Source organism: Protomyctophum bolini (assembly GCF_963924005.1).
Source record: "Protomyctophum bolini genome assembly, chromosome: 20".
NCBI lineage: Eukaryota > Metazoa > Chordata > Actinopteri > Myctophiformes > Myctophidae > Protomyctophum > Protomyctophum bolini.
Genome location: NC_137881.1, coordinates 3,702,348 through 3,719,972, shown reverse-complemented (window position 1 = coordinate 3,719,972; position 17,625 = coordinate 3,702,348). Strand labels below are relative to the sequence as shown.

The 17,625-nt window shown below is 43.4% G+C and overlaps 2 protein-coding genes across 2 annotated transcripts in view; both read left to right on the top strand.

The window, feature by feature from the left end:
- Window positions 1-16,234, top strand: part of usp53a (ubiquitin specific peptidase 53a) — a 58,269-nt gene extending 42,035 nt beyond the window's left edge. The window contains exons 12-16 of the mRNA XM_080792462.1: window positions 992-2,087; window positions 3,552-3,616; window positions 11,057-11,123; window positions 11,478-12,388; window positions 13,615-16,234. Coding sequence (XP_080648588.1) covers window positions 992-2,087; window positions 3,552-3,616; window positions 11,057-11,123; window positions 11,478-12,388; window positions 13,615-13,685 — 2,210 coding nt within the window. The 3' untranslated portion in view covers window positions 13,686-16,234. The remainder of the gene's footprint in view (window positions 1-991; window positions 2,088-3,551; window positions 3,617-11,056; window positions 11,124-11,477; window positions 12,389-13,614) is intronic.
- Window positions 1-17,625, top strand: part of myoz2a (myozenin 2a) — a 189,265-nt gene that overhangs the window by 98,221 nt on the left and 73,419 nt on the right. The gene's annotated exons all lie outside the window — the stretch shown is intronic.

The following is a 17,625-nucleotide window of genomic DNA, read 5'->3' as shown; positions in this document are numbered from 1 at the left end:
AGCCTTTGAATCAGCACTGCTTTGAATCAGCGCTGCTTTGAATCAGCGCTGCTTTGAATCAGCGCTGCTTTGAATCAGCGCTGCTTTGAATCAGCGCTGCTTTGAATCAGCGCCGCTTTGAATCAGCGCCGCTTTGAATCAGCGCTGCTTTGAATCAGCGCTGCTTTGAATCAGCACTGCTTTGCAGAGAAAGTGACATTTCTCATTACCTGGTTTTGGTCATTTTGACCCCTAAAAGTTCTCCATAATTATCCCTTCATGCTTTGATCAAAAGATAATTAAAAATTCTACATTTTTCACTGCGTTGCGGCGGTTTCACTGCAGTGACTGCAGTCCTTTTGCACAATGATTAATGAAGCGTAATTCTGCATTTAGTTGATTTAGTGCTTCCATGCAGAACAACGGTTGCATGAAACCGGAGAGGGTGTGCTGTAAGGATTTTAAGCAACTAGTCGACTTGTAAATCCACTAGTCAACCTAGCTGGTTCTAGTTGACTAGTTGATTTTTTTTGTAGGCCTCAAGATCAGATAGAATTCTAGATTCTAGTCACCAACAGTTTTCAAATGTACAAATATTAAAAACTTTTTCCTTTTTTAATTATTTTTACATAATAGGTAGTTAAACAACTAGTCTACTAGTAAACTAGGCAACTAATCAACTAGTAAAAATCACTAGAAGTGAAATCCCTAGTGTGCTGCTGGTTAAAGCTTTAATGAAACGTATGTGTCCTTTGTCCTCTCAGACCCAGTCCAGGACCGGCCCTACTTAACGTATATGTGTCCTTGCCTCTCAGACCCAGTCCAGGACCGGCCCTACTTAACGTATATGTGTCCTTGCCTCTCAGACCCAGTCCAGGACCGGCCCTACTTAACCTATGTGTCCTTGCCTCTCAGACCCAGTCCAGGACCGGCCCTATTTAACGTATGTGTCCTTTGTCCTCTTAGACCCAGTCCAGGACCAATTTAACGTATGTGTCCTTTATCCTCTCAGACCCAGTCCAGGACCGGCCCTACTCGCGCTCCGTCTCCCCTCCAGAGAATGGCTTCCACCACTACCTGCAGGACACCCGGCTGTACGCCAGCCAGGGCAAAGGTCCCACCCGCACCGAGCGCACGCCTCACATGGGCGGGCGCTCCTCCTCCTCCCACCACGACGACCCCACCGCCCACCGCTCCTCCCACTCCTCCTCCTCCAGGGGGGTCCACGGGCTCCCCAGCGCCACCGGGCCCAGCGCCGGGGGCCACGGCGGGGGCCACCACAGCCGGGCCCGGCTGGACCACCAGCACTCCAACGGCTACGACACCGACAGCAGCAGCCAGGACTCGCGGGAGCGTCCCGCCAGCCGCGGCAGCAGCAACAGCGGTGGCGGTGGCAGCGCCAGGCCCAGCCGCCCGTGGAAGCCCATGCGGGAGTCGCTGAACGTGGACAGCGTGATGAGCGGCGCCGGCAGCAACAACAACAGCGCCGGCGGCGGCAGCAGCGCAGCGAGTCCAGAGCGACAGCGGCAGCACAGTCCCAGGAGACGGACCAGCAGCGAGTCCCCCGTCCGAGACCGGGACCGAGACCGAGACCGAGACCGGGACCGAGACCGGGACCGAGACCGGGACAGGGACCCGACGGCGTGGGCGCCGTTGGGGCGAGGAGGAGAGACGGAGCGCCAGCCGCCCAAGAGCCTCATGACCATCTACGAGGACGAGCAGCGGGGGCACGACGAGACGGGCGGCAGCCGCAGCTCGCTGGACTCGGACAGCCTGCGCGGCGGCGGGACCCACAGCGACAAGGAGCGCTCAACGCAGGGGGGCGTGGCCGCGCTTATGGGCCGCACGACGGCGGACAACTGGAAGATCCAGAGGACGGAGTCCGGGTACGAGAGCAGCGACAGGCTCAGCAACGGCTCCTCCTCCGCCAACCTGGACTCTCCGTCTCCCGTGGTGGAGAACCGGTCCTCCAAAGACCTCCTCAGGCTGGAGAACCGGTCCTCCAAAGACCTCAGGCTGGAGAACCGGTCCTCCAAAGACCTCAGGCTGGAGAACCGGTCCTCCAAAGACCTCCTCAGGCCTGTCCCTGAGCTGCAGCGGACAACAAGGTACACGATAGATCGGTTGATTGTGTTTTTTCCAGGTATTGATTGTTCCCTGAATGAACTACTACTACTAGGACTCTATGTCCATTATCTCATCACTGCTGATGAGGTCACTTCATTTAATCCCCGTTGTTCGTTTGAGAGACATTTTTAACATCCCGTATGCTCAACTGAGCTGCCATTATTAAACGGTAGAAAGAAATCTGTTCGCTTATAAAGGTGGTGTGATAATTTAGTAACAGAAAGTAATCATTTTGGACATACAGTAGATGCAAGACCCTTTTCACATTGAGGCCCAATCATTTGTCAGCATTTGAGCCACAGAACTAACCTGACGCTGCCAGATCCAAGAAGCTTGCTACACATGTTTGTTTCACAGCTTATTGGGATCTGGGATCGCGGAAGCAAATTCGATGACGGGGCTGTTCCTTTTTTTCAAGATACTTGGTAGATGATTGGATGGGACCGTCTGTCTTATCACCGTGTGGGCGTGCAAACACAACCAATCATATTGACGTGTCTGTATAGCTTCACATCCGGTTTCGCACATATCCCGCCCTTAGCTCACGCTGATTGGTTCGGTACGGAGCGGTTCGACGTTAGCTCAACTCCCTGCGATATTCCAGATGGATGTGGTGTTGGGGAACATGGTTACCCAATACCGCCCCCAGCTGGCAAAGTCAGGTTACCACGGAACCACCATCTGATGACATTTAGACCCAGAACTTTGAATATTCTGTAAGCTGTAATGCTGTTGGCAAACGTTGGATGATCAAAATAACAATTATTCTACATTCTCTAATTGTGTGTAGACTTCTTGTACATTAAGTAATGCAGATGTTTAACAATAATGTAACTCTTGTACAGGTCCATTTGGTTTCATTCTACGCTCTCAAGAGTTAGAGATCTATAAGGGTCCATTTGGTTTCATTCTACGTTCTCAAGAGTTAGAGATCTAGAAGGGTCCATTTGGTTTCATTCTACGTTCTCAAGAGTTAGAGATCTAGAAGGGTCCATTTGGTTCATAGAAAGCCACTAGTTTTGACAGTGAGATGATGAGGGAGTTCTATCACATTACATCATTGTTAGCCATTTACAGTTGTAAAAACAAAAAGTAGCAAAAAACCCTCAAGAATTGAGGGCTTAATTCCTTTTTTTTAAACACAACACGGAGCCATATTAAATTCATTCAAATGTTTGTAGCGTGGAAATATGGATGTTAAGGATTGATTACAGATTGATTGTGTTGAATTACAAATGATGAAAGTCCTTGTTAAAGGGATAGTTCATTCATGGATTCTTTTTATTATTATTATTATTATTTTGTCGCATTCTAAGCCAATAATTTGATGATATTAAAGCAGTGGTTCACATAGGGAACCACTGCTGGCCATCAAACTATTGGTAATCTTTTTGGGTGAACTATCCCTTTTTAATGCAATCTAATTTGTTGAATTTGTATTTTAGGGATCCGTACGCTCAGAGAAGTGATGACTCAGAAGCAGACATTTTGCACTCCTCGTTTTCCTATGGTAAGAGACTACTTAAAATACCTCAGTCTAATTTAACAAGTTTTATATTAAGATTTGTTTGAATGATTTTGTAAGTAGCAAGTTTGTCAAGTCAAAAACAGTTAAGACATTTTTCTCCCTTTCCCAATCACTCCCCCGCGTCCCCCCACAGTTATCGCTGTCATAATTTCCGTCTTCAAATATATTCCGTTTTTAAGCCAGTATTGGACACCATATAGGTTGAACATTTCATCATTTAAAACAAATCTTGCAATATATTAATTACTGCAGAGAGTTTTTCCCCATCTATATCAATTAGGAGTGACTAATTTTGAAAGTATTTCTCCGCGCGGCAAAGAGGCCATCAGTTATACATTCATAAACCGTTCTCCTGTCCCTGTCCATGTAATGTACAGACTAGAGACGCATTAAGATATTACTGGGTCATTTGTTTGATTCATGGTTCTATCAGTAATGCTGAGGTCAGAGCCCGGTGGAAGGAATGGAGGTTGTATGTAAATGTATGTCTGAACCACTATACTGTACCTACTGTACGTGTGACTTTGTTTCACCTGCAGGTTCAGCATCAGTACCAAGTACCTATTGTTAGCATAGACTGATTGATTGATTGAAATATTTATTAACAGTTTGCAGAATTACAGTACATTTCAAGCACAAACTCGATACAAAGACTGTTAACTGTGAGTGGACGACCCAATTAAGCATTACACTTGTTTACAACAGGGTCCACTTTATTCAATTCATCAAAACAATTAGAGACGACTTATTGTTATAACGGGCAAAGTAAGCGAGATATATATATATATATAGATGCATTTAAGTTCTTGTGGAACTTGCGTGATGATTGTGTCAATTATCTTATTTGACACCATTGTGGCGATGACTAAAAGTGGGTTCAAAGCGCCACCCAGCCGCCATGTTTCCTCTGGCGTGTGACTGACGAGAGACTATTTCAGAAACAAACTCTTTGACCACAAGTCAGGTTGAGAAGCTCATATAAATATAATGGCTAGCATTGTGTGTGTGTGTGTGTGTGTGTGTGTGTGTGGGGGGGGGGGGGTGTCATGGGGGTGTAGATGTCATGAATAGCAGACACCCCCCCACCCCCCCCTCCACATTCTCTCTCTCCTTTCTTCGGCACACACGTTCAAAGATTTGAGTTTAAAAAAAAACCCAGAAGCAAAGATTTGAGTTAAAAACGTTCGTTCTGAAAGAATATATATTCAAAGTTGTGTGCCACATTTTCTGCTATCAAAAATAGCAGATCTACAAGCTCGTAGCGCAGCACCGAGTGCCGCGCTACAAGCTTGTAGATCTGCTATTTTTCAACAGCTATAAAGTAGAACATAATGCTTAAAACACCAAAAGGGGTTCCCGCCACAGAATGAGTTTTAATAACCCCCTGGCATCCCCTATTTGGGGAAAAAAAATACTAAAAAACATAAAACTTCATTCACAACGAATTGCAATGCGACACATTGTGAGCTTATAAATCAGCGTTTGTCCGGTAAGAAACTACCCAACTCCAATTTTTGAGGTTTTTAGATATATATATATTTTTTAACCGTTATGAAATATGCTGAAGATATTCAAGTGGGCAATGAATATGTCCACATTGACGGCTTGAGAAAAAGTGCCTCAGCTCTGATGCCTCAACGGGGGAAAAAAATCCGTCATCTTCCGTAGCTCGGTAGCAAAGCTTTTTTTTTTTTTTTTTTTTACATATGCTTTTATGTTTTACGGCCTGACTTTAAATCTACTTATGTCAGAATAGAGGGTTTCATCAACAACAAAAAAAGATAAAAGCTGTTATGAGGGAATTATCAGACTTCATCATGATGGGGATAAAGCTATGTTAACCCATGTTGGCCGGGAACCCCTTTTGGTGTTAGCGTCACATTATGCTTTAGCTATTGAAAAATAGCAGATCTACAAGCTCGTAGCGCGCCACCGAGTGGCGCGCTACGAGCTTGTAGGTCTGCTATTTTTTGAAAAATCGAAGAGAACGACTGACATAGAAACATAGATTTTTTCAGAAAACTGTCAGGATGTAGAAGAACATTTATAGAATCTGATCTCAGGTCAGAATGGGTTAATGATATCCATAGCGGAATGCGCGTACGGCCGTACGTGGGGCATCTGTGGTCAGTGTGCATGTCTGTCCACGAGGCCATTGTGTGGAGAGATGGACTGTGATGTGGACAGGCTTAGAGAGGGACCCATTGATGCCACTTTAACCCATTCTGGACAGGAACGACTGTTGGTGTTTTACACGCATTATGTTACACTTTGGCTATTGGAAGAAAAAAAATAGCAGATCTACAAGCTCATAGCGCGGCACCGAGTGCCGCGCTACGAGCTTGTAGGTCTGCTATTTTTCAAAAAATCATGAAAATGTGACTGAGATCTTATTGAATATATATTCTTTCAGAGCAAACGTTAGGACAAACCTATGTCCTAATCTATGTCCCGATGTTACCAATAGGGGGTGCTGTTGCACCACTCGCTTCAGACTGGTCTGATTTTAACTCAAATATTTGCTTCTGGGGGGGGGGGGGGGGTTCCTGGAATTAAATATTTTCAGATGAAATGCATATAATTCTGGGGGTCCTTGACATGAGATAGTTTGAGCACCCCTGACATAGAAACATAGGGTTTTTTCAGAAAACTGTCAGGATGTAGAAGACATTTTTAGAATCTGATCTCAGGTCAGAATGAAAACTTGTCAAGATGTGGAAGACATTTTTTTAATCTGATCTCAGGTCAGAATGGGTTAACAAGCTGGTGACTGATGTGCTAACCTAAGTGTTAATGCCTTGGAATGAGTCCAAATTTATATTGTACCTTTTTTTTTTTTTGGCTTAATCTTCTCCGGGCTTGGGCCATAAACTAAACCCGTACAAGCCTCACCAAGAGCGGTGATTAGGTTTATAGGAGAGGGGGTGATTCAATCAAAATGTGATCATTTTTGATATACGGTAACATATCATGCCAATGGGGTTAATGGCTTAGTTTCGTATAACACTCACAGTAATTACAGTATGAGTTGGGTGTATTAATGATATGCATGCACATGATATCCGTTTGGATAATCTGTGTCGGACTCTAGTGACTTCAAATTATCTTTTTTTGTTTTTACAATTTATTCACTCATCAACATTCAAGCTACCTCCTTCACACAACATACAGTATGGTAACAAGAACTTCATTTTGAATGAATTTTGAAGCCACTAAATAGCTTTTGACTACTTCTTCTGTTATTGTGTTATAATGTTCGCTCCGAAAGAATATATATTCAAAGATTTGTGCCACATTTTCACATTTTTTTCAAAAATAGCAGACCTACAACAAGTTATGAGCTTGTAGATCTGCTATTTTTCAATAGCTAAAGTATGTGCTCATCAAAAGGGGTCCGAATGCTTTCCCCTCCGTCATCAAGTGACATGATTAACCCATTCTGACCGGGAACCCGTTTTGGTGTCAGCATCATGTTATGCTTTAGCTATTGAAAAATAGCAGATCTACAAGCTCATAGCGCGCCACCGAGTGGCGCGCTACGAGCTTGTAGGTCTGCTAATTTTTGAAAAATCAAAGAACGACTGACATTTTTTTAAATCTGATCTCAGGTCAGAATGGGTTAATCAGACCAGTGTGTGTGTCCAGTGGAAACCTCGTATGAATCTGATCTCAGGTCAGAATGGGTTAACTGACCCAACGGATCAAATCAGTCCAGCTAACAGGTGTCTCTTCTTGGCCTCTGAAGAGCATCACGTCTGCTGGACGGAGATCAGAGGCTGCACTGTGACGTGATTCATGCTCCCAGAAACGCTATCTCCACATCCATCACTTTTTTTAACCCATTCTGACCTGAGATCAGATTCATACGAGGTTTTCCACTGGACACACACTGGTCTGATTATAACCCATTCTGACCTGAGATCAGATTCTAAAAATGTCAGTCGTTCTTCGATTTTTTTCCAAAATAGCAGATCTACAAGCTCGTAGCGCGCCACCGAGTGGCACGCTATAGAGCTTGTAGGTCTGCTATTTTTCAATAGCTAAAGCATGACATGATGCTAAGACCAAAATGGGTTCCCGTTCAGAATGGGTTAAAAAGCTAAATATATAGTTGTGCGTGCTCCGCTGCTGCATGGAGGGCCTTTTTAATCATTCCATATATGGGTTGTATCATGCAGTGTTGTTTTCGTCGACTAAAACTAAGACGAAAAATCGTTCGTCGACTACCTTTTTTCCACTGACGAAAACAAAATGGAAACTAAATTAAAACTAAGCTACGATGACTAAAACTATAGACTAAATATATTGACAATTTCGTCGACAAATAAAAACTAGACTAAAATGTTAGGAAGGGACTATATAGTGGACAAGAGATCCAGTATAAGTCATTTTACACTTGGTCGCATGCTGAAAATAGCAGATCTACAAGCTCTGTATAGATCTTCTATTTTCAGCAAGTGTAAAATCAAGTGTAAAATCAGTCAGACTAAATCAACTGTAGATTTAGTCGACAAAGATCTTATGATATTTAATTTTAGTCAACTAAAACTAGACTAAACACAGACTAAACAGGGTGTGTAGAGCCCAGGATCACATTAGATGATTGACACAGGGGTGAAAAACACTGATACATTAACTGTAACCAAACGCAATATTACATAATAATAATATACACTGCAAAAAAAGGAAAATTTAAATAAAAACACAGCCTACACGAAGTGACCAGAATGAGGGAAATAATGAAAGATTAGTACAACAATTACAGGTACAGAGTAAAATAGGACACAGCATAATATGGACACATGGATTTGGATTCACGATGTTCACTTAGTTCAAACGGCAGGACACACTGGTTATTGGCACACTGTGTACTGTACCTCCCCAAAGTTCCACTGAGCGTATGAATGAACAGCAATTAGCCTCACCTGGCACCGAATCATAAGAATGGGTTTATGTTGCCCAACGAACGCCCAACGACATTGTCTCGACTGCAACAGGCCGCTTAACCCATTTTGGTGTAGAATCTGATCTCAGGTCAGAATGACTACAGTCAGGATGTAGAAGACATTTTTTTTAATCTGATCTCAGGTCAGAGTCAGAATGGGTTAAATTCTAACCCAACTAGCATTTGTTATACAACAGTTCTTTACCCCCTCCAAGCTCTGTCGTGACTGGGGGGGGGGGAATGGCGGGGGGGGGGGGGGGGGGGGGGGATTTGCTGAGGAGGGAGCAATTGTACATTCCTTGCAAACGCCATCTCACTTTGTCTTTTTTTTTTTTTAAGAGTCATATTGTTAAAATCGTTTGCTGACTTTGAAATTCAACTGCATCAAATAGTGAATCGCCACATGGACTTAGTATAGAAGCTTAAACACACAGCAAGCAGCATTGCTGAGGGGGGGGGGGGGTGGATTCTGTGGACTCTGACCCTGGCATACTGTAATTGCATGCCAGCAGAAAGGATTTAGTCACTAATACTCCCGGAGAGTGCAAAACGGGGAGGGTATAGTGCTGACACATCACAGATGGTCCTTAGAGCCACTCACTCTCTTCCTCGTCCCATTAGTCAGCTGTTGTCTGTCTCAGGACTTTGCAGATCACACCCTGATGCCACCAGGCTCTGTCTCAAGCCTTTACACTTATAACCCATCGTTTTTTTCATTTTGTCATTTTTTTCAAATCATCAAAAATGATGAAAAACGGCGCGCTATAGTATGCCGTACGATATGGGCTATAGCCCATGGTCCAAAATGATGAGAAACGAGGCTAACTTTTTTTTTCAAAATTTCAAAAAACATGGGCTATAACCCATCGTTTTTTTCATTTTTTCATTTTTGTCAAATCCTCAAAAATGATGAAAAACGGCGCGCTATAGTATGCCGTACGATATGGGCTATAGCCCATGGTCCAAAATGATGAGAAACGAGGAGAACTTTTTTTTTCAAAAAAAAAAAAAACATGGGCTATAACCCATCGTATTTTTCATTTTTTCATTTTTGTCAAATCATCAAAAATGATGAAAAACGGCGCGCTATAGTATGCCGTACGATATGGGCTATAGCCCATGGTCCAAAATTATGAGAAACGAGGATAACTTTTTTTTTCAAAATTTCAAAAAACATGGGCTATAACCCATCGTTTTTTTTATTTTTGTCAAATCATCAAAAATGATGAAAAACGGCGCGCTATAGTATGCCGTACGATATGGGCTATAGCCCATGGTCCAAAATGATGAGAAACGAGGATAACTTTTTTTTTCAAAATTTCAAAAAACATGGGCTATACCTGAGGGAGTTCCAGGGGGGACCCATCTATTTTGTTCATGTTCATAAAGTGCTAGTGTTTAAAGCAGTGGTTCCCAAACTTTTTCATGTCAAGGACCCCCAAATTGACACTACTTAGCCCGTGGACCCCCATTTGAAAAGATATGCCAGGGACCCCCATAAGAGAAGACATACACATTTAGACGTCTACATTGACGTCTACATTTAGACGTCTACATTTAGACGTCTACATTTAGACGTCTGTATAAATTTAGACGTCTACATTTAGACGTCTACATTTAAATGTCTACATTTAGACGTATACATTTATTTGTTATCCGTGTTGCGAGGATGAGGGCGTACCTGGAAAAATATCTACCCCAAAAGGGGTACCTGGTCCAAAAAAGTTTGGGAACCCCTGCTTTACAGATCACACCGATGCCACCAGGCTCTGTCTCAAGCCTTTACAAATCACACCGATGCCACCAGGCTCTGTCTCAAGCCTTTACAGATCTTTTTTGGGGGATTTGCTTTTGTTTGGCCACCTTTTCACCTTCATGTATTTATCTCAGTGTAACTTCTACTGACTAAGGGCCGATTCATACTCTTATTTTAGAGCCGAATAAAAGTCGGTTCGGCTCTGTAGAGCCTACAATGTGACGGGGGGGGGGGGGGGGGGATCAGACAGTCAGGGCTGTGGTACACACTACACAGGGGGGGCCTTAGGGCCTATCGGCTTTTATACTTCCTCTCCCAGCGCCAGACAAGGGTCCTTACCATGACCCCTGTTAGGTAACATATCTGTGGTCCTTACCATGACCTCTGTTAGGTAACATGTCTGTGGCTCTTACCATGACCTCTGTTAGGTAACATGTCTGTGGTCCTTACCATGACCCCTGTTAGGTAACATGTCTGTGGTCCTTACCATGACCTCTGTTAGGTAACATGTCTGTGCTAGAGACAGAGAAAAAAACACGGCATCTCTGGGACTCTAGATACATTGTTTTGGTTTGTCTGACAGTAATTAGTATACCTGTAAATACAGGAACTTTGACACAGGCTTTTTTGGGGCGGTTTAGTTAATGTTGGTCTGGCAGTAATGAGCTGTAAAATGTATAAACTGGTGTGATGACATGAGCTGTCGTGTTGTGTCTTCAAGGTGAATATGGAAGGACATCCCCAGATCTACAAGACGTTAACCTCAAATCCAGTCCATGTTTACAAAGGTAAAAAGAAACTAAAAACTGTACCACTCTTTCTATTAAAACCCATTTTGGGGCGAGAACCCCTTTTGGTGTAAGCATTATGTTATGCTTTAGCTATTGAAAAATAGCAGATCTACAAGCTCATAGCGCGCCACCGAGTGGCGCGCTACGAGCTTGTAGGTCTGCTATTTTTGAAATATCGAAGAACGACTGACACATGTAGAAACTGTCAGGATTTAGAAGACATTTTATAGAATCTGTTCCCAGGTCAAAATGGGTTTTAATGTAATTATGATTGCATGCCTCACCTCACACACACACAGATACATTAATTCATGTAATCTGTAAAATCTGTGCTTTTTTTGCAAAAACCAGAGGGAGAGCATTCCGATACACTCCCGGAGTCCTGGAGAAGATCGATGGTATCGATAGCGAGCGGGAGGACAACGTGGACAGCGGCTCCCCCGTCCCGCCGTTGTTCTTGGCCAAGACCAGCAGCTCCGAGTGGAACAGCTCCGACGACCTCTCCGCCGGCCCCTTCTTCTCCGAGCAGGAAGAAGAAGAAGAACTCACTGTGATCCACCGGGGGGGGGGGGAGGAGCCGCCGCCGCCGCCGTTCATATCGCACAATAACCACCGTAACGTAGCTCCGCCTCCTCCTTTACCTCCCAAGACCTTTGGCCTCGTCGGATACCACGACGAGGACGACACGGACACGGACGACTTCCTCCGCCCACAGCCGCCGCCGCCGTCGGCGTTGCCGGTCCCGTCCCGGACCAGCTCCCTCCTCCTCTCACACTCCTCCCACCTCCACCGGCGCTGGATCGAGACGGACGCCACGAGCTCCAAGTCGGGCTCCAACTCGGACCAGGACCGGAACGACCTGTCCGCCAGCGAGAGCGAGGAGAGGTTTCCTCCTCCCGGCCCGAGGCTGCTGTCTCAGGCGGGGAACGACGCCCACGACGCCGACACAGACGAGCACACTGACGACTCCCCGTCGTCTCCCACGACGGCGGCGGACGTGGTTCTGCCCACGGCGGACGTGGTTCTGCCCACCACGTACTTCTCCGTGGATAACTGTATGACGGACACGTATCGGGCCAAGTACCACAAGGCGAGGCCCGCCCTGTACATGATGACGACGACGACGACGGACTCGAAGAAAGCAGAGCCGCCACGTCGGGCCTTCTCGGGGGAAAGTGACGCCGAAGAGAAGAAGGGCCTCTCCTCGGCGCCCGTCGAGGTCCAGCCACCGGAGCCCCCCAAGAAGAGCAGATCGGAGTCGGGTATGGAAATATCATGTGCTATATCCACACTTTTGGACCACACTTTCAAATCCTAAAAAATGATGAAAAACGGCGCGCTATAGTATGCCGTACGATATGGGCTATAGCCCATGGTCCAAAATGATGAGAAACGAGGCTAACTTTTTTTTTCAAAATTTCAAAAAACATGGGCTATAACCCATCGTTTTTGTCATTTTTTCATTTTTTTCAAATCCTCATAAATGATGAAAAACGGCGCGCTATAGTATGCCGTACGATATGGGCTATAGCCCATGGTCCAAAATGATGAGAAACGAGGATAACTTTTTTTTTCAAAATTTCAAAAAACATGGGCTATAACCCATCGTTTTTGTCATTTTTTCATTTTTTTCAAATCATAAAAAATGATGAAAAACGGCGCGCTATAGTATGCCGTACGATATGGGCTATAGCCCACGGTCCAAAATGATGAGAAACGAGGCTAACTTTTTTTTTCAAAATTTCAAAAAACATGGGCTATAACCCATCGTTTTTTTCATTTTTTCATTTTTTTCAAATCATAAAAAATGATGAAAAACGGCGCGCTATAGTATGCCGTACGATATGGGCTATAGCCCATGGTCCAAAATGATGAGAAACGAGGCTAACTTTTTTTTTCAAAATTTCAAAAAACATGGGCTATAACCCATAGTTTTTTTCATTTTTTTCAAATCCTCATAAATGATGAAAAACGGCGCGCCATAGTATGCCGTACGATATGGGCTATAGCCCATGGTCCAAAATGATGAGAAACGAGGCTAACTTTTTTTTTCAAAATTTCAAAAAACATGGGCTATAACCCATCGTTTTTTTCATTTTTTCATTTTTTTCAAATCATAAAAAATGATGAAAAACGGCGCGCTATAGTATGCCGTACGATATTGGGCTATAGCCCATGGTCCAAAATGATGAGAAACGAGGCTAACTTTTTTTTCCAAAATTTCAAAAAACATGGGCTATAACCCATCGTTTTTGCCCATCACGTTTTTGCATCACATTGTACCAAAGCTGTACCACTAAACAGATCCTTTTTAATATATATTTTTTATAAAATAATTTGTAGATCAACACGTTGGATCTACAAATGAACATACCTTAATGTATGTTCCAGAGCACCACCCTTTTTCGCAGTTGTCAGAATGATTATATTATTATTACAGATGATAATTGATTCACTTTTTCTTTTTTCTGTCCTTTTACTTTCCCAGGTTATTCTACATGGAATGCAAAATGGAACCCTGTCACTCCAAAAGGACTCGATGAACACGGCTTCCTGTGATTTTAGCAACAAGCGTTGAAGGAGATGATGGAAGCTATAGAGCTATGATTCACTGTGACCGCAGCAATAAGTGAATCTCTCAAATGGATTTGTGCGTTTGCTTTGCACAGGTGTCAACAAGTCACACATGTAGGCACAAGTCTTATGGATGCCAAAGAGATTGGTCCCGAAACACAGTGAAAAAGGATTTTTCTGTTTGAATTATGGTATGAGCTACTTATATAAATAACTCCAAGTTTGAATTTGCACGGTGGAGAAAGAGAGACATGAGAAGAGAAGGGTAGAAAGCAGCACCAAGGTGGCTGGTATCAATCACTGTTTGGATTTCCCAGAACTCACAAGGCAAGGCAATGATTTGTGGGCTGGATTAGTGAAGAATGTATCTCAAAAGGTCCCCTTTCCAAGTTAAGAGATTAAAGGCTCATACATAAGTCTGGATTTTCGGTGGTGAGGTGACCACCGAACTACAACATGACGTCACTGAGCCGCGGTGAAGAGCAAACCACCGCCACCGCTCCAGCCCTTCTCTCTTTTTTTTACTCACCACCGCTCAACGTTATTTCAGCTCCGGTGGTCAGCTCACCACCGAAAATCCGGACTATGAATAGGCCTTAACAAAGAATAACCTATTTCTAACCAATCTGTTCTCTCTCTTAAACTATGGAATGCTTATGTCTCTTTGTAGAATTGGTCTCACTTCAGTGTTACAAGATCTGCCCTAATTCCGCCTATTGAATGTTTTTCGCTGTAATTTATTGGTGTAGAGGTTTTTAAAACCGGTTAATAATATTGTTTTGGGGGGGGGGAAGTCAATTCTACTGTACATACTGTATTGTACATGTTTATGAGAGGACTGCTACTTAAAGATGGAGTGCCGTGTCCCCCACCCCCAAAACATGATCAGGTACAGGTACTATGATTACATTAGGAGAAAGAGATGTTTTTTAAAAAAAGTGTAGAAAGTGTTGAAATTATGTTTTTATGTGGACACGCCCACCAGTTCATTAACGCAATCAGCGCCGAGATTCCTTCAAAGTAAAAGCTCTGGGGTGCCGGGAAGACATGGCTGCTTTTTTTTTAACTCTGTTAACCCATTCTGACCTGAGATCAGATTCAAACGAGGTTTCCACTGGACACACACTGGTCTGATTAACCCATTCTGACCTGAGATCAGATTCAAACGAGGTTTCCACTGGACACACTCTGGTCTGATTAACCCATTCTTACCTGAGATCACATTCCAAAAATGTCGATTTTTCAAAAATAGCAGACCTACAAGCTCGTAGCGCTATGATCTTGTAGATCTGCTATTTTTCAATAGCTAAAGCATGACATGATGCTAACACCAAAACCCCCCCCCTGCTCTCGTTTTCATAATATCGCTAAATAACCCATCACGTTCATATTTTGAGGCAGTTGGAAGAGCTTAGTATATCCATCAGATCCATCAGATCCATTAGATCCAGAGCTTAGTATATCCATCAGATCGCGCATGAACGAAAAGCGAAGCGTACGGTGGCCTTGATATATATATATTTTTATGACAAAATTCAGAATATTCTCTCCTTTTATATCATTGAAGATGCACTAGGACGTGTACACATGTCATTGCAACCCGTCGATTGGATTGCTTATGACGGGGTGGCCACGTTGGGTGGACTGAAGCTGCCTGGTTTGCCTGGTGGGTGGTGATGGGTGGTGATCCACCTGAACTGAAGCTGTACCCACAGCTGTGTGATAAAGGGGGAGTGGTTAAGGGGGACAGGATGATATTGTAAATATGTCACTATATCGCTGTCAATTCGATTGGGCCTTTTGAAAAACCATTAGAGTAATGCCAACTCCATAGACGCATACAAAACAGAAGAAGTACAAAAATCATGGCACTCCATCTTTAAAAATGGATCCCAGGGGTTCTTGCAGGTGGTGGGGGCAAATTTAGTTTGCTTTGTTTGCTGGTAAACAGGTATTTGGCACATAGGCGTACTTACTTGCTTGCACACCCCCCCCCCCCCCCCCCCCCATCACATGAACACACAATAATCATACAGTTTATATGGCTTTATATTGTATTCACAAGGTTTAGAATTTGTATCTTTTACACTCCTTCCAGTCATAAGCTGTTCCAATGTTCCTCCACATTGAGTGAAATCTTAAGGTTTTATCGGTTACAATTTGCCTTTCCAGTACTCTGATTTTGGCAGGGTATAGTGGAGATATCAAGATTGTCGTCACGCGATAGAGAAGGGGCTTACTTTATTATTATTACTATGTTTAGTAGGTTATGTTCTTGCTTAACCCAAGCCCCAATACTGTACATTTGTTTATTTTCTTAAAAGATGCTCTAAATCTCATTGGTAATGTTTTTGTTCTTTTGTTTTGTATACTGCTCGGCAGAATTTACTGCACAGTGCCTTTCTATTTTTCTACGTCCAAACAAGTTTAAATAGGAGTCATAATTTGTATAATTCTGTAATTTGAGATTATTTTATAACATTTAAATTCATTTTTATTGATTAACTGTTTAATAAAAACATTTTATTTAACCATGAATGTATCAAGTTTCCATTCCTAAAACTTGTGAAATGTGGACTATTATGTGAGGGTATTGGACTATGGTCAAAAGGACATTTGAGGTTTTGGTGGTATGGGATAATAAAGTTGTTTTTATTTTTGTTGCTTCAGAAAGGGCGCTATATAAGTTTGAGATATTGTTGCTACCATAGGTCGCATTTACTATGAAAACCTGCATCTCCCGTCCGTCCGTCCCACGCCTCCATACTGTACTCTGTACTGTATATGCATGTCGGGCTAATGCTTGTCGGACTGATAGTATGTCTAACAAATGTATCACACTCACATTGCACAATTTGGAGATGTTTTGCTTACAGTGTTCTCTATATCGTTTTGTCCTGGGCATGACGTTAAACTGTTCCGTTCGAGAGGACCAGCGAGTCGGCAACCCTCGGATGTAAACAGCCACGAAAGGAAACTGTGTGTGAGGTGTTCTCTATCATTTCATTCCAGACTTTCCTTCATTCATCCCTAACTTCACTGTCTATCTCCTGTGTTCTCCATTCATCTTGAGCGATACACAGTCGTCTGATGTGCGGGGGGAGGTGCCGGCTAGCGCATAAAGACACGGGACAGGTGTTGTCTTGACGCATCCTGTGATGATGCGACAGGTGTCATTTAGGGCTGTGTCAACCAATTTGGTGTGACGTGATCGGCTCCAGCTTGAGCAGGCATACTCTGCTGTAGAGAAAGACAGGGCCATGGCAGTTGCACGGATTGTTTGTGCGTCTGTGCCCCACTTGGAGTTCACTAGTTTTCACAGGATGTTATTGTGGGTGTTGACCGTGGCTTTTGTGTTCTCCATGTGTTTTTTGAAGAGTGTCCTGTCCAGTGTAACTCCAAGATACATGGGGTGGGTATGGTTGGAGAGTTTGTGACCATCCCAAGTGACGCTCAGTTATATTTTTCACGTCTCGGTTCCTCAGGTGGAAGCTGCATAGTTGGGAATGGAAAAAGTTGGAAAAAATGGGTTATAGCCCATGTTTTTTGAAATTTTGAAAAAAACAGTTATCCTCGTTTCTCATCATTTTGGACCATGGGCTATAGCCCATATCGTACGGCATACTATAGCGTGCCGTTTTTCATCATTTTTGAGGATTTGAAAAAAATGAAAAAAACGATGGGTTATAGCCCATGTTTTTTGAAATTTTGGGAAAAAAAATTAGCCTCGTTTCTCATCATTTTGGACCGTGGGCTATAGCCCATATCGTACGGCATACTATAGCGTGCCATTTTTCATCATTTTTGAGGATTTGAATAAAATGACGAAATGACAAAAACGATGGGTTATAGCCCATGTTTTTTGAAATTTTGAAAAAAAAAGTTATCCTCGTTTCTCATCATTTTGGACCATGGGCTATAGCCC